Genomic DNA, 22,804 nt, shown 5'->3' with positions numbered 1-22,804 from the left:
AATGCGGGTAAATCCTTTTTTGTCTTGTATTTTTGATAACCAAATCAATCCTTCCATATTTCGTTCATTCGACTTTTTAAAAAATAAATCCATTCTCATTGTAGATTTTCTTAACTTTATTGTCCAAGAGAATAAATGATTTCTCAAGTACTATGTCTTAAAAAGTGAAAAAAAGTTATAGCAGTGTCAGTGTAAAAGATGCCACTTCCCATGCTGTCCCGTAGACATAGTAATTGAGAAATCATTTATTCTCTTTATGAACTTTAAACTGAATACTTTGGAACTAACTATTCTACAGAATTTTTATATAAAATAAATAAAAGAATACAAAAATGAAAAGAACTTTTATTACTACACGCTCTTGAGCACCCTTCTTTTCACTCTTTGGGGTCCACTGCTATAATGTTCAATTTTTCTGACAAATGCATCATGTTTATGTTACAGCCTTGAAAAAGCCCTGGTGTTATTCGCCACATGGGGTGAAACACGTGTCGGCTGTTCTTTTTTCTTGTACAATAAAGTTAAGAAAATCTACAATGAGAATGGATTTTTTTTAAAAAGTCGAATGAATGAAATATGGAAGGATTGATTTGGTTATCAAATATACAAGAGACAAAAAAGGATTTACCTGCATTATATTATAGATACTATGAACGTATGTTTTGAAGGGGCAGGACTCAGATGATTCAAAGAAGGTATCTATTAGGTGATAGAGCGCGCAGGTCACCCGACTATAATTTTACCATATGCACATTTGGGCCCATAAATTCAATTTACCATATTTATTAATCGGGTAACCTACACTCTACTACCAGTAACTCAGTTCATTCCTATATATTTCCAATGTACCCGACTTACCAATCCTCATCACGGGTACCTAAGATCACAATGGATCAGGGAGCTAGCTGAAAAGATAAGCAGTCACCAAAATACAATAACATTTATATTATTTGCACTTTTTATAATAACCACAGACTCGGGAAGTTTTGAAAACCTTTATCTAGTTCTCGTCAAAGTCAGAAAACATGAAATTCACAGAGAGTAAACTATCAACAACCAAAATCATGAAAAGCGTATAGCCATGTAAGAAGAAAATAAGGCCAACCATTTAGAAGTCTAAAGGGAAGGTAAGAACAGGGAACATACTATAATGAACTCACAGAATCTTTATTTAGAAAGGTGTTTCTTAAGGACGGGAAAATAAGGAACATGCTAGAATGTCACAGTTTATTGTTTCCTACAGGATGGGTAAGAAAAGGGAACATGGAACAATAATAACGTAAATTTTGAGTTCACCATGTAACTATAAGGTGGGAAATAAATTTGTATGATTCAGAATGACCACTTTAGTACCATAAAGGGAAGGTAAAGAAAAGGAACATCTATTTATTCAGAGACAGTATCTTAGTATCCAACCTATAAGGTAGGGGGAAAATGGAACATGCTAATAAAGGCACTTTCACGACTTCAGTGTTTTATCACAAGGGAAGGGGAAAAGAAAGGAACATATGCAATTATAACTTTTAGCAAGGTTTCAGTAAAGGGTAAGGGAAAAAAGGACGCAAGTGTGTTTCCCTCACAGACTTATATTTACCTAGAACGGTGTGGAGACCAACCCTGGCCACGGGTTAGTTAAGGACAGTAGGAACCCCAAGGAATGCAGTCGCCAGTAGGCCAGCAGGTGCAGAATGGAAAACCCAGGACAGGAAAACCAGATTAGGATCGGGACAGGGCCACCAAAGATGAGACCAGCACCCGCAGTTCAGTTGCAACGCCTGCGCTACACCTTCTCTGCAGCTATCAGTCAAAACACCGATTGGGTTCTCGAATTCCCCAGCAAAGTGCTTCGCCAGCACTTAAGGTTTTAAAAAAAAAAACGAATGGGTCTGTGAGTCTGTCTGACAGAGTGCTCCGCAGCACCTCTGTTTCTCGATCAGCTATTGAGTGCGTTGGGTCAGTGACAGGTCAGCTATTCGGACAAGTCGGACAATTTCTCTAACTAACCTAGGCTAGTTATACTGTTTTCGGGTCAGTGGTCCATTCTCCAAATGTTGCAAGTGTAAGGATCCCCAATTTCGATTGGGCAAAAGAAAGGACAGGTCATCACACCACCTAGGATTTGACTTTCTCAAGTCCCTTATTTAAATTTTTATACACGCCCATCGAACTCTAGGTTCACATGACATATGCTCTACACATAACAATGGAGAATTTATCCTTAAATACAATGTATTTTGTTGGGTACAGTTCTGCTTCTTCGACTAGGTGAGAAACTTCTTCCCAGGCGCATCTTGGCTGGGACTGCCATCTGGCTTCAATTCAAAGGTCATCTACTGTAGAGGCTTGTGGATCTCGCGCAGACTCAGTTTCACGCAAAATGGGAAGCAGGCCAGATTTCGTAATGTACCATGAAATAGAAAAGAAACAGTTTTAGAACACAGAAAAAATGAATGCACTGTATACCAGGAATCCCTACATTACTCCCATTATTTCATAATAACTATAGCCTTAATGATTAGTGCAGAACAAACAGCATAGCAAAAGCATCGCTGCAAGCTTCAAGTATGTGAGGACACAAAGCAGCCATTTTAGTTCTACTGCGCAAGTGCAAAGAGATTCCCACCAGAACTGTGAGTACGTCACATCACATGGCTATGACCGACGCATGCGCAGAAGAAATTCCCGCATAGCAGCAGCCATCTTGGGTAGCAAGCATATTAGGATTAGTAAACACATAGGCAAGCGTCTCTCGGACACCCATAATGTCAGAATAAGGGTAAATTAATAAGACAAACAGGTTGATTAATACTATTAGGGTTATTCGAGGTTCATGAATTCAAGCAAGGCGCTTTACGTGCGAATCCTTGCTCCATCAATCCCCTCTTTGATGATATTTTATATCATCACAAATTAATGGAACCAGATGCCAACTTCTCACATTTTACCCAGTTCAATCTCTTCAAACATTCTGTTTAGCTTTTTCTCAGTATCTTTATGAGGATGAGAATTCTTTACCCTTTTATAAATTTGATTATTTAATTCTTCTAATTCAAGCTCATCAACATTTCTTTTCACTCCTCGCTTATTCACAGTATATTTCTTTTTGTGTTTTCAACATTTGCAACAAATTAATATTATGAACACTACTAAACCTATTCCCGCTATTGGCATCAGTATTTTGCTTACAAGACTTTTACCTAGGTTAGAAAACCAACTACCTACAGCGGAGAGACCATCAGTAAGTCTCTTCCAGGCACTGTCAACCTCAAGTGGTTTAAGCTCTTTTTCCAAATTAGTAATGTTCCTCACATACCCTTTGATCTCCACACTTTTGTCAGGTATGTAAGTGCAACAATGTTGCGCTTTCAACATTCTGCAGACTCCGCCCTCTTTTACCAATAATGTATCAAGAGCAAGTCTGTTTTGTAAAACCATTGATCTGACCGCAACCAATTCGGTATTGACCTTCAGAAAACCTCCAGCAGTGTCAGTTGATAACCGATCTACTACTGTTGACAATTTGCAAATTCTGTGTGTATTCAGAGCCACTCCAACTGTAGGTATCAATGCACTAAAAATATCACCTACTATTTCACCAACACTTTCTCTTTTAGTACGTACTAATTCATTAGTCTTTTCAGTGCTTCCAGTGATTTTCCCCACATGGTATATCTTTGGGAAGACAATACCAAAGTAACAGCTTCCGTATCAATGGTCGGGCAATTTGAAATAAGCCTTGTTCCCACATATATAATAAATTCCAGGAAACACAGGCTCTGACCCATCTTTGAAACCCCAACCCCCAATTACCTTGTAATTGTGCTCGCATTCACTGGAACCAATGAATATATTGTTATAATAACTGGTTCTTTCTCTTTGAAGACAGAGTTTCCCTTTCTTTTCGAAATCCAGCAACATAGCAGCATTAGCCCCACCATTTGAGGTGCTCTCTATGCTTTCAGCCCATTTAGGGGTTTTCTGATTTTTGTCTTTTGCTTTCTTTTGGAAACTTTCTCTTCTTTTCTCTACCATGTTTAGAAACATTTTCTCTTTTTCGTGTAATGAACAGGTCAAGTTATCTTTGTGTGCGTCATCTATATTTATTTTACCTACAGTTAGAAAATAATCACTCATGTATTTTGCTACATCTCTAGTTGTATGTACAGGGTTCAGGTTTCTTCGCACAGGAAGTTCAGAAAATATCACATCAAAGTTTGAGTAGTAATACTGTAAAGGTCCTCTTCTATAGAATTCACTAGTTAGTATACTACATTTGGTTCAAGTTCGTCTTCTGTATTTTCCCCTAACTGGCTAGGTCCAGGTCTTTCCTCATTTTCTTCTGCCTGGTCACTAAACTGGCCTTGTTCAGGTGTATGCTGATTTTGACTTTGGTTTGTTTTGATTTCTTCTTCCTGAACACAATTGTCTAGTCCTATCTGATTCTGTTCAAGCACTTCAAACTTTTGATTTTCTTCTGCTGCTTGAACTTCCACCCTAATTTCTATCTGTCCCTCTTCTGGCTCAGGAGTTCTTGGTGGAGTGTCAATTATCTGTTCTCTCCCTATCTGGTCCTCCTCAGAATCAGATTTGACTTGGATTTCGATGATCTGAGTATCTTCCTCTTCACCTGTCTCGTCCTCACTATCCCACTGTCTATCTAAATAGATTTGCCTTCTAGTTCGTATAGGATCTATGGTCAGGTCGATTATTGGGACCCAATCTTCTTGACTGGAGCTCGGTTGTTCTTCTTCAGCTACTGCAGGACCGATATCTTGGGACTCCTCAGCTGCACAACCTTCAACCTCAGTTTGTTCAGGTTCAGTCACTTTCTTCGTATGGCTGGCATGGATCCAGCGAGGTACTCCTGCACACTTTACAGCCGTGGTGGTCACCAGAATTACCTGGCGTGCCTTACCCCACCTTGGTGCAAGACAATTTTTCCGAGTATGTTTCTTAATTACGACCCAGTCACCTGGATTCAGGTCACCTGCTGGAGTTGTTGGCCTGGCGACAGCGTCTTCCCCAACCTGGTGAGAGATAGAACGCACTTGGTCAGCCAGTTCTTTGCAGTATTCTAGTACCAAATCATCAGATATGCTTATCAGTTTGTATCCTGGCACCCATGCTTGCCCCATTGCTCTTCCCATTAGTATCTCATGGGGACTCAAGCCTGTGTTCCGGTCTGGAATACTTCTGAGTCCCATCAACACAAGTGGCAAAGCATCAGGCCATTCCAATTGAGTGTATTCACACATTTTTCCCAATCTTGCTTTAATTGTGCCATTCAGTTGTTCTACCACTCCAGAAGCCTCTGGGTGATATGCACAGTGCAGTTTTTGCGTGATTTTGAATGCTTCACAAATCTGTTTTATTATTTCATTTTAGAAATGACTTCCTCTGTCTGATTCAATTGTCACTGGAAATCCGTACCTAGGTATGAGTTTTCTATGTAATAATTTGGCTACTGTAATGATGTCATTTCTACGTGCAGGGTATGCCTCCACCCATTTTGAAAACAGGCAGACTATGACAAGTAGGTATTTCATTCCTCGACAAGGGGGTAACTGAATGAAGTCAAGTTGTAGTCTAATAAAAGGGCCTTCTGCCTTTCCAATCTTTCCTGGTAACACTATGTTTTCTTTCCAGGGTTAAATTGTTGACAAATCAGGCACCTTTGGCAGAGTGCCTCTGCTACGTTTCTGAATTTCGAATTGAACCATGTCTGTCGGAACATACGAATCATGGCGTCTCTGCCTAAATGTGTGTCTCCATGTATCAATCTAGCCATAGGAGCAAGCAGACAGTCTTGCAACACAGGCATACCATCAAGGTAAACAATGACACCATCTTCATTTCTCCTCTGACAACCAAATTTCCTCCAATTTTCCTTTTCCTTTGCCTCTGCTGCATCCTGTAAATCTCTCACTTCCTCCCATGTATTTCTTCCTTCTAGCATCATAAGTTGGCAGCTGTTTCCGTTTCCCCCCTCCTTTTTATTAATTGCCATTTTGTATTTTGCACAATGTTGGGCTAACTGGTCAGCATATCGATTACCTGCTGTCACAGTGTCGTTGCCAGATTTGTGAGCAGCACACATGACCACAGCCAATTCTTTTGGTAACTGGATTGATTCCAGTAGATCCTGTACATATTTCCCATTTCTGATAGGGGTGCCTGATGAAGTCAGGAACTCCCTTTGCATCCATAATTGGCCAAAGGCATGCACAACCCCATAACCATACTGGCAATCAGTATATATGGTTATCTTCGAGTTCTTCCCAAATTTGCAAGCTCTTGTCAAGGCAACCAATTCAGCTACTTGTGCAGACTTGACTCCATGTAAATAGGATGCTTCCACTGGACCTCCCACTGTGCATACTGAATAAGCAGCTCTTAGGCCTCCCTCCTCATGTCTCAGACACGAGCCATATACAAATAACTCATAATCTTCGTCAGTTAAGGGTGCTTCCTTTATGTCTGGGCGTAGTTTTGTACTAAACTCAGTCAAATCAATGCAATCATGTTCAATTTCTTCCCTCACTTCTGCTGAAAATGAATTTGAAGTAAGGTGGCTGGATTCAGAATATTACATTGAGCAATTGTCACGTTTCCTGCACCTACAAGGATTCTCTCATATTTAGTCAGCCGACTTGGTGTGAGATACTGAGTCTTTGTTCTTGTCAGCAAACTTACAACAGAATGTGGAACATACACAGTTACTGGATGTCCCATAACAATGGACTCACTCTGCTCTAGACTTGTCCATGTTGCAGCTACAGCTTTCAAACATCCAGGTAATCCAGCTGCTACTGGGTCCAATGTGGAAGAAAAATATGCCACTGGACGTCGGGTTAAACCATGAATTTGGGTCAGGACTGAAAGTGCACAATGGTCTCGGGTGTCACAAAATAGTACAAATTCTTTCGAATAGTCAGGCATTCCTAATGCAGGAGCAGTACACAGACACTCTCGCAGTTTCACAAAAGCAGTCATGCTTTCGTCATCCCATTCCACAGGATCTTTTGCTCCTTTCTTTGTCATCTTTATCAATGGTCTTGCTAGGACTGCAAATCCCACAATCCACTGCCTACAGTATCCTACAACTCCAAGAAACATTCAGATTTCTTTCTGGGTATTGGGCAATTCCATGTTTCGAATTATTTTAATTCTTTCCGTGGTAACTTTCCTGATACCTCTCTCCATCTGGTGCCCCAGATATTTCACAGATGAGGTACAGAACTGCAGTTTGTCTGGTGATACTTTATGTCCTCCTTCACCTAAATGGTTCAGTAAGGCAATGGTGTCGACAACACAGTCTTTCCTGCTCTTAGACGCCACCAAGAGGTCGTCTATATATTGCACCAGGACTGATTTTCTGGGCAATACCAGAGTTTCAAGGCACTTTTTCAAAATGTGATTAAAAATCGAAGGACTCTCCGTGTACCCCTGAGGAATACGATTCCAGACATATACATGACTGTCAAATTCAAATGAGAAAAGAAATTTGCTGTCTGGATGCAATGGAATTGAAAAGAATGCATGACATAAGTCAATGACGGTAAACCATCCAGCATTCCACAGTATTTGGTATAGAATCACTGCAGGGTTTGGCACGACAGGACAGCAAGGAACGACAATTTTATTAACCTTGCGCAGGTCCTGTACGATCCTGTACTTTCCACTCGGTTTCTTTATGCCCATTATCGGTGAGTTACAAGGACTGCTCAACACTTCTTGCAATATGCCTGCTTCTAGCAATCGTTTGATTTCGATAGCAACTCCTGCCTTGACTTCTGCACTCATTTTATACTGTTTAGTATTTGGGTAGACTGCATTTTCTTTTATAGCTATTTTAATTGGGTCAGCATTTGCCATTAATCCTACATCTTTTCCAGTAAAATCCCATACTTCCGGTTTCACTGTCTCTTGGAGTTCTTCAGGTAAATCTTGTACTGTCAGTCTTTTAATTTCTGAGTCGGGTCCTGCTAACATTAATTTGTAAATTCCATCTTCAACTGGGGCTTGAATTTCGACGCCATTTGGAGTGCAAAAGATAGTGCAGTTCATTTTGCACAACAAATCTCGTCCTAGTAGGTTTACAGGACTGGAATCACAAACAACAAATCTATGCATTTCTTTAAAATTCCCAATTTTAATCTCCATAGGTTCTGTAACTGGGGTACTAATTAGCTGATTAGAAACGCCCACTACTTGGATCGCTTCTTCCGAGAGGTGTAGGTTTGGAACGTCTGCTGTTCTCACAGTAGAACATGTAGCACCAGTGTCCAACAGAAAGGTGACGTCATTTCCTTCAACCTTTCCTTCAATGTATGGTCCTGACTGGTCCACCGGCAAGGATGCGCCAAGTACGCACTCCTCGTCCTCCCCCCTCAGGCACCGTCAGTAGGTGTCATCGCAGAGAAATGTGTCATTTAACAGAAATTGTGAAGTTGCTGCATTTCTATCCTCCCTTCCTTCCCAAACTTCGGTGTCTTCACCCTGTTGTGCTTTGCTCCTATAATTTAGCCTAGGTGCACGAGGCAACTGATTCTGTTTTACCTGCTGCTGGGTCTTCCGTGGTGTTTCATTCTGCGTCTGTGGATTTAAATCATTAATTTGCACATTACCATTCTGCACAGCCTTACACTCGTCTCTCCAGTGTCCTATCTTTCCGCACCCGTGACAGGGAAACTTCTTTCGTGCCTCTTCTCTGCTCATTTTTACTCTGGGCTTTCCCCCACCCCCAGGGCCCTGACTCTGATTACTAGTCATTTTGCTTAACTGCTGTTCCTTGTGCTCTGCTAATTTTACCTGTGCCCACATGACCTTTTCCTTTAATTTGTTCCATTTATTTTCCAGCTCATCTTCACAGTACTTAGCATACTTCAGGACTTCATCAATTGGTTTAGCTTGTCAGCAGATTTTATTGTCTTTGATCCACTGTGAAATTTCAGGCCTTAACCCTAACACAAATTGATATATGAAGTGGGTCATGTCCTTCATTTCTATGTTATCCAGGCCACTGTATGTCTTGAACACTTGTAACAGTCGCTCATAGTATGAATGCACAGTTTCATCTCTATTCTGAGTAGTTCTGTCTATTCGGGTCCAATCAGTTTCCTTTGCAGGCACCATTCCTTTCAGATACAACATTACCTGGTTGTACTTCCTCATCACATCTCCTGAAGGAGCCCCTGTCTTTGGGTCTCTAGGGAACTCTTCACTAGGCCAATCAATAGCAATTGTACATTCTGTCCATAAATCTACAGGGACTGCAATGTCAAAGAAGCCATCTAGATCTTTCAGAAGACATTTTTGAACTTTCCCAAATCTCTCGACCTGTCTGTACCATTCTACAGGTTTTTCTCGTAATTTTGGGAAGTCATTCGTAAAGGACACAATATCCTGTCGGGACCATGGAACATGTACATATCCTCCACCTGGCTCTTCTCGCATAGGATATAATTTTTCCACCTTTTCTGTTTCTTTTAAAACATATTCGGATGTCATTTGCTTTGATCTACTATCTTCCTTTTTCTTGGCCCACCGGGCTTTCCATTTTTCTAAATCTCCCCATTTTTGTAACAGGTTTAGCAATTCTCTGATCTGTACCTTTTTCCCTGACACATTCATGTTCTCTAAATCTTTGTCTGAGAATTCTGCTCTGTAGGGTTTTTGCAACACTTTCGATCGGCTAATGTCTATTCCCATGCTAGCTGCAGTGTCCATTAATTTCTCATGGTACACTCTGGTATTACGGGTAAGACTTTTACAAATGAATAACAATTCTTCTTCACTAAGGGTGTTTAGTCTGTCCAAACCCACATTCCCAGCCATCAGTTCTTCCAATTCTATTCTCAGTTTATATTAATGGTTTTGGCTGAGTATTTGGTTTCTCTAATTCTCGAGTCCATCTGTCAATTTCTTCAGGAGTCACCACTGTGGCACTTCTTGTACCAGAAGATGACTCAATTTGCACTTCTCTTGAACTAAAAGGAGTGTTCTTTCTCTGTGAACTCCCTTCTGGTTCCCTTATCGGTAAATCCATCAAGGAAATCACAGATTCACATTCACTTGCCTGATCATCTACTATTAAGGGCTCTTTTCTTGGCTGAACTACAGATGGGGTTATAATTGGAGTTTTCGGACTACTTTGCTTATCCCCGTACAAAGGAACAACTGGGCCAATAGTTACTGGAATTGTCAGAGCTTCAGGACTGGTATTTATTTGGGAGATTTTCTGAATTAGTTCTGTCCTTTGTTTAACCAAAGCCTCTCGTTCTCTATCCTGCAGTACCTTATCCATGGAGGTTTCATGTACTATCTGCGGAATCAAAGGAGGGTTATAATTCGGGGCACTTGGATTTGTCATACTCGGTCCCTCACCGTAATTAGGTTTCAGGAATGGGTTTCTCGTACTTAGGGATCTAGGTTCCTCATTATAAGGTGGTGGAGTCTTCATTAACAAATCCTCTAGATAATCATCGTCTGAATCACCACTGGTCATTAAATGCTTTGTTTTCTCTGTCCTTTTCCCTCCCATGGGCTCTTCTACTGTTATTACAGGGTACAGTCCTTCTACCATCATGTTCTGTCTCGATTCTTTCATTCTTTTTTCTCGGGTCTCTTTTTGTACCTTCGGATAAAATTTAGCTAACCCTTTGTCAATTCTGGGTCTGTCTCGCTGAAAAGCCTCTATTTCCCATTCTTCTAATGCCTCATATTGCGTTAGTCTAGGTCTGGGATGTAAATCATTCATTCGGGTTCTCAGATTGAACAAAATTCTTCCGTTAAAAGTACCTTCTAAGGGACATGCTAAAATTCCGTCATCTTTAGTATATTCCACCCAATTTTCCAACCATACGCAAGCATGGTAGCCTCTGTCAAACAACATAAATGATGCGGGAGTATTAGGTGGTGGAATGATAACTCCTTCTCTAGTTTTGATGGGTTTGTCTTTCTTGAAGTAATTCTTTACTTTGTCTACAAATGTCATTTTTCTCTTGCTTCCGTACATAATGTTATATCTAGCGGATTTCCACTGATCCCTCGCAAAACCTTGATATCTTGGATCAGGTCGGGTCTCGGGATGAGTCGGATACCACATATACTTTTTGCATGTTACTTTTTCAGAACTTAACTTTACCCACACATAATAAATATTAATGAAGTTAATTTAGATTCAGAAAGAAAAGAATTCCAAGAGATGAAACTATTTTAGAACTAAGTCACTCTTCCTTGTTAAACAGAAAAACTGGGCACATTTTGAAAGTGTCAACCTCCCGACCACTACATTGATTTCTGCCGTGGAGGCAGGGCTCCTTTTTTGGCGCTACGAGTGGGCAACGACTGCTTGGATCAAAGGAGTGTGAAAAGACCAACTGACGTGGGCATAGACTGCATGGACTGAAGGAGCGGTTACCTCCAGCGGTCGAAGTGCATTTAAAATAGTATGGGAACTGTGATGCAGCATGAAATGAAGGCGGAGTGAATGAGCGTGGGGTTATGGTCAAGGCGTGGCTAAAAACCCAAAATATTCTGTAACTTTTCCATCTTTCACATTCAGGTGACTACATATAAAATAACGCACAGGCACAGCTTATATGAAAATCAAATGCATGTAATGTTAATCAGTAGGAAATGCACTATCGTACATTATGAAACCTCAACTAGTTAATGCACTGTAACAGAAAGCTCTAGAATTGAATCCAGGTTGGTGCAGTGGCTTGTGTGTGTTTAGTGCTACTAGGTCCCAGTCTTCGACAGAAAGCACAGTGAACATGTTAGCCATTATTTAAAAACGCGCACTGCAGCCGGTATAAGATAGGCTGCTACAAAATGCGCAAAAAGGTTTAAGATTAAAAAAAGTACTTCCAAATACTGATTTTAGTAATATCCAGACTGTAGGTAGTGCAATTTTTTTAATAACTGTCTCTTAAAAGCACACGTCACAGCTTAGCTGGTAGCTCCCATACAATACCACTCAAAAATAATAAATGTGTCATCGGGAAGCTTCAAGTGACGCCATCGATTAAAGGCAATACCGGCTTCAACACAGCATTTACGTTTTCAGATTAACCAGTTGTGCACATTTACATTTCTTTCAGGCAAGCAGATACCCTGGCATGAAGACTTGTTTAGCTGTCTGCCCCTCTCTTTGATTCACATCACAGGAGACTTCCAGCCTTACACTTCAGCTGAAGCATTTCAGCTGATGGAAGTAACTGTCTCTGGACGATTGTCTTTTCACAAAAATAGGCGAACGATTTTCTAAAATCAAAAAAGTGAGGGCATGTCGTGCCCCTCAGACCCCCCCTCACTTCGACCACTGGTTACCTAATGCTTCTGTTGAATTGCCGTCTTTCAGAGGTGACTGACTCTGCCTTTACCCAATAGATTTTTGCAAGCTGTTGTTGGCGTGGTGTGAAAGTTGGCGGTTTACTCATTTCATTTACCAGTATCTGGGAAATTGTGTGCATGTCTCTTAGCTGCGGATATGATGAGAGGATATTCAGATGACGTGGCTCTGCGCTCAGCTCCAAACCCTTTTAGCTCAGTTACCTTTGACCTTCTTCCTAACCAATAAATCAACAAAGGGGGCTGCAATGTATCAAAATCAACCAAGATTCGTAAACTTAGATCATCTCCCAAAGAAAGACAACAAACATGCAAGTAGAGTGAACACATTTCTATAGACTCTTCATCCTTTATTATACAAAAGTATATTAAAATAAAAGGCCTATTCATATACACATTAGGCAAAAATATCATTTAACATCAAAAGTGAAAATCTACATTTCTATCAGGCAGTTTATTCGCATCCATGTCAAATATCAATTCCTTTTGTTAATTTATTTACTGCAGATGTAGATTCCAACTTCAAGGCACGCCAGAAGATGGTGGAGATTGAAATCAGCAAAGCCGGGGATGCAGAGGTGAGTTGGCAGCATACTAGCTTATGGAGTTTTAGCCCTGGCGGGGAGTGGGGCAGATCTGAGGTGGAGACCTGGAGAGCCACTAACACTAGGGCTGTAGAGCCTGAGAGCCTGATTTAGACCTCAACAGACGGATTACTCCCTCACAATGATGAAGGATATCCATCCACTAAAATATAAATCACATTACATCCTATGGAATTATATTTCGGCGGACGGGATATCCGTCACCATTATGACGGAGGAAACCGGCCAGCGAACTCTAAATCAGGCTGTAAGTGTCAGAGGCGATGCTGCGGCATACGAGTGTGAAGTGTTTTAGGTTTCAAGGGCTGGAGGTGAGGAAAGACAGTAACCTTGTGGGTTTTAGACAGAGGCGGCTCCGCCATGTGGGCGGAGGGGCGTTACCCCACTGCTTTCTTGCAGTGCGAGAAGCAGAAACATAAAATGGTATTATGAAATACCATTTTATGTTTCTGCTTCTCACACTGCAAGAAAGCAGAAGAAGAGTTTGGTTGGGGGCAGGTGGGTGGGCAGTCCTGCTCGAGGGCAGGGGAGGAGTTGGCTAGCCCAATGTTGCAGACCCTGAATGTTTGGTCAGCCCTCTGAGGCCGACCAAACCAGTCATGTGCATGCAGCCTACATGGGGAGAATGGCCTCTCCATAGACGCCTGTGCGGTCGGCGTCCCAGCCAATCACAACGCTGCCATTGCAGCATTGCCATTGGCTTACGGGAGGGGGAGGAATCCTTCCTGCTCCCTGTTCCTGCGGAGGCAGGAAAGCAGGAGCCGGAGCTTGGAAAACGCGGGACCTGGTAAAGGTATGTTTTTCAATTATTATTTAACCCCCCCACACAACCACTCCCCGTATTGCACCCCAGCACCCGCGACCACCCCCCCCACCCATGAGCCATGCCGGCCAGGACTGTTTTAGGACCTAAGCGTTAGAGGTGGTGGGGCATACTGGCATACGTGTGGGATGCAGTGTAATACAGGGTCCAAACAATTTTTGTGAAGTCTATTACTCCATTGCCCAGCCTGTGAGGGGAACATGATGGGTATCTCAATTGAAGGTGAAGGACACTCATACTTTTCAGGACAGTCTGAAGACACACACGCCACTTGCACACTCATATTTGGTAAATACTGTCTCTGCCCTTACTGGGTCCTACATGTACTTGGTGAGAAGTATCAGGAGCAGGAGGACACATGAGGTTCTTTGGTTGTTATTCGCGCAAGGCCTCCAGACTACCCTATTGTTTGGTCTCTGCAGCTTCCTTAGCCTGGAGAAACTCTCTGATCAAAGGGGAAAGTAACGAACCTTGTCATGTGGTGGCAAGAAATGCACAGCTTGTGAGACTACATCGTTGAACCATCCCTTTTCTCCACATGCTCCTCACCCTACCCCCTCTTGGGGAACCAATTACAAACAGGCTGTAAAAACTCCTACACCAAATCCTGTCTAGGTCTTCCAAATGGCATGGCACCAAGACTTTGGATAAGCACACACGCCAGGACTGGGTAGGGGCCTGCCAGTCGAATACACTAAGTCGTTTAGTGACTCTACATTTTCTACAGTTGTGATCAGCATTGTGGCTCGCTGTGTGAAGTGCAAAATGATCAGAGTTGCCAGCTCCCTAAATCCATGCGCCATCTCCCCAAACATTCTGATCCAGGCAGAATTCAAGCATTGCAATCCATAAACCAGACATATCACATGCTGGCAGACCGGTCCTGTCAATGTACCATGTCATGCCACCTGTTTCTTGGTAGGGTTTTTTTCAGTTGTTTTACCCCTGGAAGGTTATTTGTTCTCACCTAAAGGAACAAACACGAGCATGCACAAGAGCATTCAGCCATCTCATATTGAAATTCTTTTTCATTACCTTGTTGAAAACCTCCTTTTTCTTAGTACAAATTATTGTTTGAACATTATCATCCTAGATGTCTTTGGATCAGTCTTTTTGTCTTAAAGCTTTATCTTGTTTTATCTTTTCACTCATCTTCTTCCTCATGCCATTTCTTACTATTATGAGTGATAGGCTCTGCTTACTCCACTGGGCACACCTTTAAATGTTTTTTTAGGTCTCAGCCTGCGAAAGAATGCGCAGTCGAGCTGGCGAGACTTAATGGGATAGAGTGAGTTTCTCTAGTGAGGTTAAGCCCGCCCCTCTTCTCCATTGGCTGGCCTCCTAAACGGTGGTCAGCCATTGGAGAAGAAGTCCCAGTGATGTTCTTGTTTTTCTTTTAGCCCCGTCCTTTTCAGACTGACTGACTTGACTTCCTGCTGGCGTAAAAGCTTTCTTATCTTCTTTATGGGGCCATCTGTTTTGCCCCATAAAGAAGATAAGAAAGCTTTTACACCACCAGAAAGTCAGGCCAAGCCAGTCTGAAAAGGACGGGGCTAAAAGCGGAAAGCTGACGTCAACCCGAGCGCTTGTCCCGAGTACTTGTTTTCACCCTTCTTGTCAAGTTCAAGTTCAAGTTCAAAACCACTTTAATCGATTAATTAAAATCATAAAAGTTCATCAAAATCACAATACATTGCAAAAATACATATAGATAACAATGTTATTAAAAGAAATTATCAAGATACAAATATATGTCAAATTTTATGTTAAAAATACACAAAAAATGCGAAGATCATTCATGTAATGGTCAAAACAGGGCATCTAATTTTCTTCTTCCTAGCAGCAGCTACCAAAAAGTTTGCAATGTTATAAATAACCCATGGGGTGTCCAGTAGTTGCAAATACACTAAGGCTGGTTTCACCTGTAAAAACCCCTTTCCTCGTAAAAGTGGCAGAATAAACTTTTTCCTACAGTCGGAGTACAAGTCACAGAACAATACAAAATGGGAGGTATCTTGGATTGAGGTGTGATCACAATCACAGAGTGCTGCATCCTCCGGTTTCTTCCAGCCTTGATAATTCCCCAATATAAAATGGATCAAGTTAAAACGGAACCTTATCAATAACCAGCAATGGAACGGTTTGGTTACTGACTTATGGTAAGGTTCAATAAATGGAGATGTAATTAGAAGAAAATGAGCCCTTACCATGGGTTTTTTAAGTTCCTCGCTCTCACGTTCCTGTGCCATTAAAGACAAAAAATGTGTTTTTACCCAGCTAACATCAGCTTTAGTAACTCCCACCGGGTTGATATAAATTTTTGGGCGCCCCAATTTATAAAACATTTCCTTAACGTAAGAGAGCCATGGAATGTTGGTTGCTCTATCTAAAAGCATACAGTCCTTTAAAATCAGACGGTTCATAATGAGTTCGGGGTTCAGCCATGTTTTGATCCAGTGAATTAAAGGGGCCATGCTTATCAGATCTGAAACATAACCCATCCCCAGCTCCTGGTGGACAGCAAAAGTAGGTGACGATTGGGGTAGGGAAAGCCGGGAACGAAAAAATTTGTTTTCAGCCTGCTGAACCCCCTCTGCTTTCTTGTGCCCCCATATTCCTGCACCATACACCGCTATTGCGATGCATTTAGCTTTATAGATTGCAAGGATCGCCTCACTTGGCTTACCACCCAGACGACGAGCAAAACTTAATATAGCAGATGAAGACCTGCTTACACTGTTACGTTTAGCTAAAATTTGGGGGGGCCCATGACCCTCTGTCGTCGAATAAGGCTCCTAAGTAAGTAAAAATCTTAACTTTGGTGACTTCCAGCCCTTTACAATAACATTTTCTAACTTTATCCTTTCGGGGTCCCATAGTTAGCACGTGTGATTTTGCTATATTAACAACCAGGTCCAAAGAACTCATGAAATCACCAAAGGCGTTCAGGAGTCTTTGTAGGCCTAGTGGGGTGCGTGCTAATAAAACTGTGTCATTCGCGTATAGAAGAACCGGGATGGGTTGGCCTCCCACACGCGGAATGTCCAAAGTAGCTTCCCCTAAGATTTTATTAATATTATTTATATATAGTGTAAAAAGAAGGGGGCCAATATGCATCCTTGTCGCACCCCTCTACCTGATTTAAAGAGTTGTTTACAGTTTCCCGTATGGGACGTCCTTACTGCCGCATACAAGTCCTGATGCAGGTCAGCTAAGAACTATACCAAGCTGGGATCTAAACCCATATCCAGGAGAATGGTCCACAGCCTCGATCTATTTACTAAATCGAAAGCCGTGGATAAGTCCATAAATCCCATATACATGGAGCCTTTGGTAGCAATGGTGAACTTACTTATCAATAAATATAGGTTTAGGCACTGATCCATTGTGCCTCTTCCAGATCTAAACCCGTATTGGCAATCCGACAGGATCCCATTCTCTGTCACCTAGTTTGACACCTTATTCAGGATTACTTTGCCTAAGATTTTTACGGCAGAGTCAATTAAGGAAATGGGCCTGTAGCACCTTGGATCACTTCTCTGCCCTTTTTTAAAAACAGGCACTATAATCGCTTTTGACCAGGACTTAGGGAACCCCTGCGTGGCACAAACATTAAAAACATTGTTCAGGATATTGGCCCAAACTTCCACATTGCTCTTGTAAAAATCTACTGGAACCCCGTCAGGTCCAGGGGCCTTATTGCTCGCAGAATCCATTATTGCCTTCCTAACGTCCTGTACATTAAAACTTAGTACGGGTAGGGGAGGGTTACTAATAGGCACCTGGAAAGATTCAAACCCATCGTTGCTAGCATAAATGCCTTCAAAGTGGGTCAACCACTCGTCATCGGAAATATTAATATCAAGTGCCCCATTTTCATCCCCCGTGAGTAGGGGACTATTAACGATAGTCCAAAACTTGGAACTGTCTTTAAGGACCTCTTGCGTGGTTAGGGCATCCCAAGCCATCTTTTTAACCTCATTTTTTTGTGTCTAAACGATAAGTTTATATTCTTTTCTCAAACGAGCTATAAGGATTTTATCCCGGGGGACACTTTTAAGTGACTTAATCAAATTTTGATGGGCCCTAGAGCATTTGGAGTCAAACCATCTTTTTACCTGTCCTACTCTAGGTGTCAGAGTGGTAGTAAGGTCAGTAGCGACCTGCCTACAGATGGTTTCAAAGGCTGAAATGGTATCCCTACCCGGGTTTAAAGGGTCTAAACAGTCCTTGATTTCTACCTTAACTTTATAATTTAGACTATCATGGAAGTGAGCAGGAACTATTTTTGACCATTTCAATCTCCTCCCTTGGTCTTTAGGAACCATAGAGGTAGGACCTGACAATATAGATTTAACAACCTCCGGACAGAACCCCTTTTCCAGTGTTAGGATCACTGGATTGTGATCACTAAAAGGGGAAAGGGATGCATTATACTTCAATGTAATCCCTAAGAGTGCAGGGGATATAAAAATGTAATCAATGATAGACTCACAACCTCTGGCTTCAAAAGTTGCAACCCGCTCACCTTTATCAAAAAAGCCTGGCTCGTAGAGATCTGCATGTAAAAGGAGTTCTTCCAGTGCCTCCCCTCTGGAGGTATGTTCAAAATGGGGTAAATCAGAATGGGGGGGCCGTGGGGTTCACTTATACGACAGTTAAGATTACATAAATGAGTGTTAAAATCTCCCATAAGAATAATGTTAAAAAAAGTGGTATACTGAGCTTTATATAAGTCTAAAAACCGTGTCAAATAACACAAATGTTCATTCGGGAGCATACATTCACCAGAATTATAGAAGTTGATCATTAACGTCTTCGGGTGATTCACCGGGGTAAGCTCAATTATTAAACAGTTTGGTGAAGCTGAATCTATTATTTTTATCGAAGCACTAAGGTTAACTGATATAAGAAACATCAACCCCCCCTTTGCTCTACCCGCTGTAGTTGGACAGGCGGGCTTGGAGTAAGATTTATATCCATCAACCCACAAATTACAATTGGTGTCCCAAGTTTCTTGTAGGGCTATAATCTCATGGGTACGGACAAAACTTAACCAGTTTTCATCTTCCCTCTTAGAGCGTAACCCTGCGATGTTCCAGCTCATTAGCCTTATAGTGGCCCCAAGTTCTTCGGGGGTGCTAGGTTCCTTGGCCGGGGTGCAAGTAGCAGTTTGGGCTAGTCAATCATTTTCATCAAGCTGTGACAAGGGCGAGAACCTATTAGTAAGAAGGGTGGTAGTATTACTAATATTTGACTGGTTAGTGTTTAACTGGGTTGAGGTTCTAGCGATACTCCTGCTGGACTGGTCGATCCCAATTGAGGCATTATGTATGTTACGAGCTACATTCCCCATAGACTATTCTGGGCAACTAATCCTTGCCGCTATTCTGCTTGAGGGATGCGGGGGATAAAAATAACCTAGTGGTAATGCTCTTATTCCCCCAGCGTCCCCCTTAAGATCTGAGGCATCCCACAGCATGCAGGCGCTGCATGGGGACTATTAAAGTTCACAACTACACAATCCCCCGTTACGCCCTTCTTAATCCCCCCGATCCACCCCACCCGCCTGGCCATTATAATATAAGAGGAGATTACGGAATCACCTGAGCAATTACGATCGCACCAATTTCTGGTCAACGATAATAATGCGTCAGTCAATTCCACCTCCCCACTTGCCAGAGGGGGGACTCTCACAAGAACTGCCACTAGCAGAGCTGCCGCCGGCGGGAGGTTGATATGGGGTTGATTTACTGTGTTATGCCCATGCAGTAGAGCCCCAGGTTTCTCATTTAGCTTAGATAGGGGTGCAAGTAACTCAGCGTCGGGTTCCCTTATTGCAGGCCTCTCCTGCTCCCCTTCCTGGGTGGTTGTTGGGTCAGGACAAATAACTGACTCAGGATTTTTTGCCATTTCAGGCTTTGCGGGCATAGAGTTTACCTAGACCTCCCGGTTAACCCCACCCTGGCAGTGAGGAGCATTGGGTTGGGATAAATGATTGGGTAATACCTGTTATTTGATTTTGCGACATTAAAAGGGAATTGATACGGTCACACTTCTCCAGCAAGTTTGAAACACAAATGTTGAAAGTATCAACAATTTATCCAGTATTATGGGTATCTTTCATAGATTCACATGCCTGAATCATTCCCCGTCGTCGAGGTGGGAGTCCCCGGTAAATAATTAGAGTAATTTCACATGGACATATACTTAGTACTAGGCCAGAGGCCTCACATTAGTAGCCTATCTAGGTCCTTATGTAAAAAGGACCAAACTTTGGCCAGTAGCCAATCAGCCCTTATCACCCTCCTGACCTTCCTGGAAGGAGCCCTTGTCCCTCAGATTTTCTACCGCACGTCGTGCTGAAGGGAGTCTCCACTGAGCTCTGCTCAGGTTTTTTCCTATATCTTTGGATTTTATCCTTTTATCCTTTTATTCTCAACTTTTGGTAGTAAATATGGCTACTACTCCTAAAAAAGGGCTTTTTAGACCCTGTGCCTCTTGTAGTAAAATGAGGTTACATATAGAGGACAAACATGAAGATTGCCTGTATTGCCTCTATCCTCAGCATTCTGTCAAGGAATGTAAGATTTGTCGCACTCTCCCCGTCAAGACGTTGAAGGACAGGGAAGGGCGACTGCTTCTGTGGCTCCAGAGACTAAAGAACAAAGAGCAGGTAGTCTCCTCAGGTGAGAGCGAGTGTTCCTTCAGGAGCTTCCACTCCGCTTCAAAAAGGCCTGGGCAGTCATCTCCAGATCAGTCTGTGGCGCCTCCTCACAAGAAGCCAAAGTCTATTGAGGGTCATCCTAAGGTCAAGCCTTCTCTTCAGATGACAGAATTAAAAAAGCCTGCTGTAATGTCGTCTTGCCTGCCTGTGACGTTGTCGACAGTCTCCATTTCGACATCCACGGCGTCTACTTTCTCCTTGGCATCGACTACAACCACGTCGTCGACGATGGGTAGGTCAATAGCTTCTGTCATTCCTGTCACAAAGTCGTCGTCGTCGCCTTTGACAGCGCTCCCGTCGACGTCTGCTTCATCATCGACGAAGGCAAAGCTTCCAGCGTCGACGAAAATCCCACCGTCGACGAGGACTTCCTCGTCGACGAAGATCCCATCGTCGACGAAGATCCCATCGTCGACGAAGATCCCATCGTCGACGAAGACACAACCGTCGACGAAGATACAGCCGTCGACGAGTTCCTCGTCGGCGAGGTCGTCGACGCCACCGTCGACGGGTCTGTCGACGACGAGACCGTCGACGACGAGACCGTCGACGGTGGCATCGTCGTCGTCGAATGCTACAGTGTCGACGCCGCCGTCGACGAGGACGTTGTCGTCGTCGACGAAGACATCAATGACAATGAAATCGCCTGAAACATCAAAAATAGTAGACGCTACTCCATCAACAGACGCCGCGTCAAAGGATTTACACTCCAAGGGCTCTCCCTCATTGAAGTATACATATACACATTTTAAAATGTCGTCACGTTTGGTCACACCAGAGATTACCTCACCCAGCAAGGTCCAACAGTTGTTGCCAACGCAGTTTTTAGAAACGGAAGACGCAGAAGATCAGTCCATGTTTCCCATAGCATCCAGTCCCTCTCATCTCAACATCAAAATTCATGAGAGTTCGGACTGTGAAGATTTTGAGGAAATCACAATTCAAGAATCAGTTCAAGAGCATACCACTGTTCAACCTATGGTGTGCCTTCCAGCTTCAATTGTTTCTGACCTACAATTTCTAATTTCAGATTATAAACAAAGATTTCCATCATCTGCTCCTGCCTCTGGAGTACAGGTACCACAGGAAACAACAACTCCTACACATCGACAGCGGCCTCTCCCGCGAGATGTGCATCAGGAACAAGAGACATTTCCTCCTCAAAATTCTACGGATGAGGAAGAATATGAGGAAGAAGTGGGAATTGATGAGGCCCAGGATGAAGAAGGCGAAATACATGATGACGATGATATGGATTCTGATGATAATGCTAACCCAGATCCAATATCCCCAGACCAAGTACAGGACGATTCAACCCCTGAGGACTTAGGGGAATTCCATAATATCGTAGGAAGAGCGGCTGCAAGATTCAACATCCAAATAGCATCGGAAACGAAGGACTGTTTTCTTCATGATTTCAAAGAACCCTTCAAGAGATCAGCTCGCTCCATTCCAGTAATCGATTATATATGGGAGCAAGGACAAAAAATAATGAAAATTCCTCTCTCTCTCATTCCAGTGCCAGCTAGACTTGAAAAGAAATACAAAGCCCCAGACACTGCACCCGCATGTTTGACTGGTCAAACTAAACCTGATTCAGTTATATCTCAGGCCGCGCAGCGGAAGTCCAGCAATCCGTCAGCGACAATGACCGCTCCTCATGATAAAGAAGGAAGAAAGCTTGATGTCATTGGCAAGAGATTTTCCTCCATGTCCGCCCTATCAATCAGGGCTGCAAATTCTCTGGCTTTACTAGGTCGCTATAATCGACAGATATGGGCAGATATAGCCCCATATCTCGGGGCGATTGCAGAAGACCAGAAAGACGAGGTTAAAAAGATTTTGCTGGAGGGTGAACGCTCTGCTTCAGAGATGATAGAGGTGGCCCTGGATATTGCCTCCACAGGGTTCCGTCAATTGGCGGGAGCAGCAGTTTTAAGGCCCCAGGGCTGGCTTAAAGCCACAGCATTCCGGCCTGAAGTGCAAGCCAAAGTCCTCGACATGCCTTTTGATGGGGAGCGCCTTTTCGGTGAACATATTGATGACATGCTGCAAGGCATTAAGAAGGATACCGAAACGGCGAAAGCCCTAGGCACTCTACAATTCAAGCAGAATTCCTTTCGAGGCTCCAGAGGTCGAGGACAACAGTCTCGTGGCAACTATCAAGGTTACAAGTCCTCTTATAATTCTTCCCAGCAGTACAAACCTCAATATCAGCAGAGGCAACAACACCAAGGACAATCCTCATATAACAAGTCGTCCTTTCGAGGAAGAGGAGGAAAGAAAGACAAT

At 42.7% G+C, this 22,804-nt stretch overlaps 1 protein-coding gene across 1 annotated transcript in view; it reads left to right on the top strand.

Moving 5' to 3' along the window:
* Positions 1–22,804, top strand: part of LOC144828364 (uncharacterized) — a 219,813-nt gene that overhangs the window by 160,665 nt on the left and 36,344 nt on the right. The window contains exon 8 of the mRNA XM_078686480.1: positions 12,865–12,935. Within this exon, the coding sequence (XP_078542606.1) occupies positions 12,865–12,935 (71 nt within the window). The remainder of the gene's footprint in view (positions 1–12,864; positions 12,936–22,804) is intronic.

Source organism: Lissotriton helveticus, chromosome 1_1 (genome assembly GCF_964261635.1).
Source record: "Lissotriton helveticus chromosome 1_1, aLisHel1.1, whole genome shotgun sequence".
In the NCBI taxonomy this organism is placed as follows: Eukaryota; Metazoa; Chordata; class Amphibia; order Caudata; family Salamandridae; genus Lissotriton; species Lissotriton helveticus.
The sequence above is the reverse complement of the archived record's forward strand: the minus strand, read 5'-3'. Positions and strand labels throughout refer to the sequence as shown.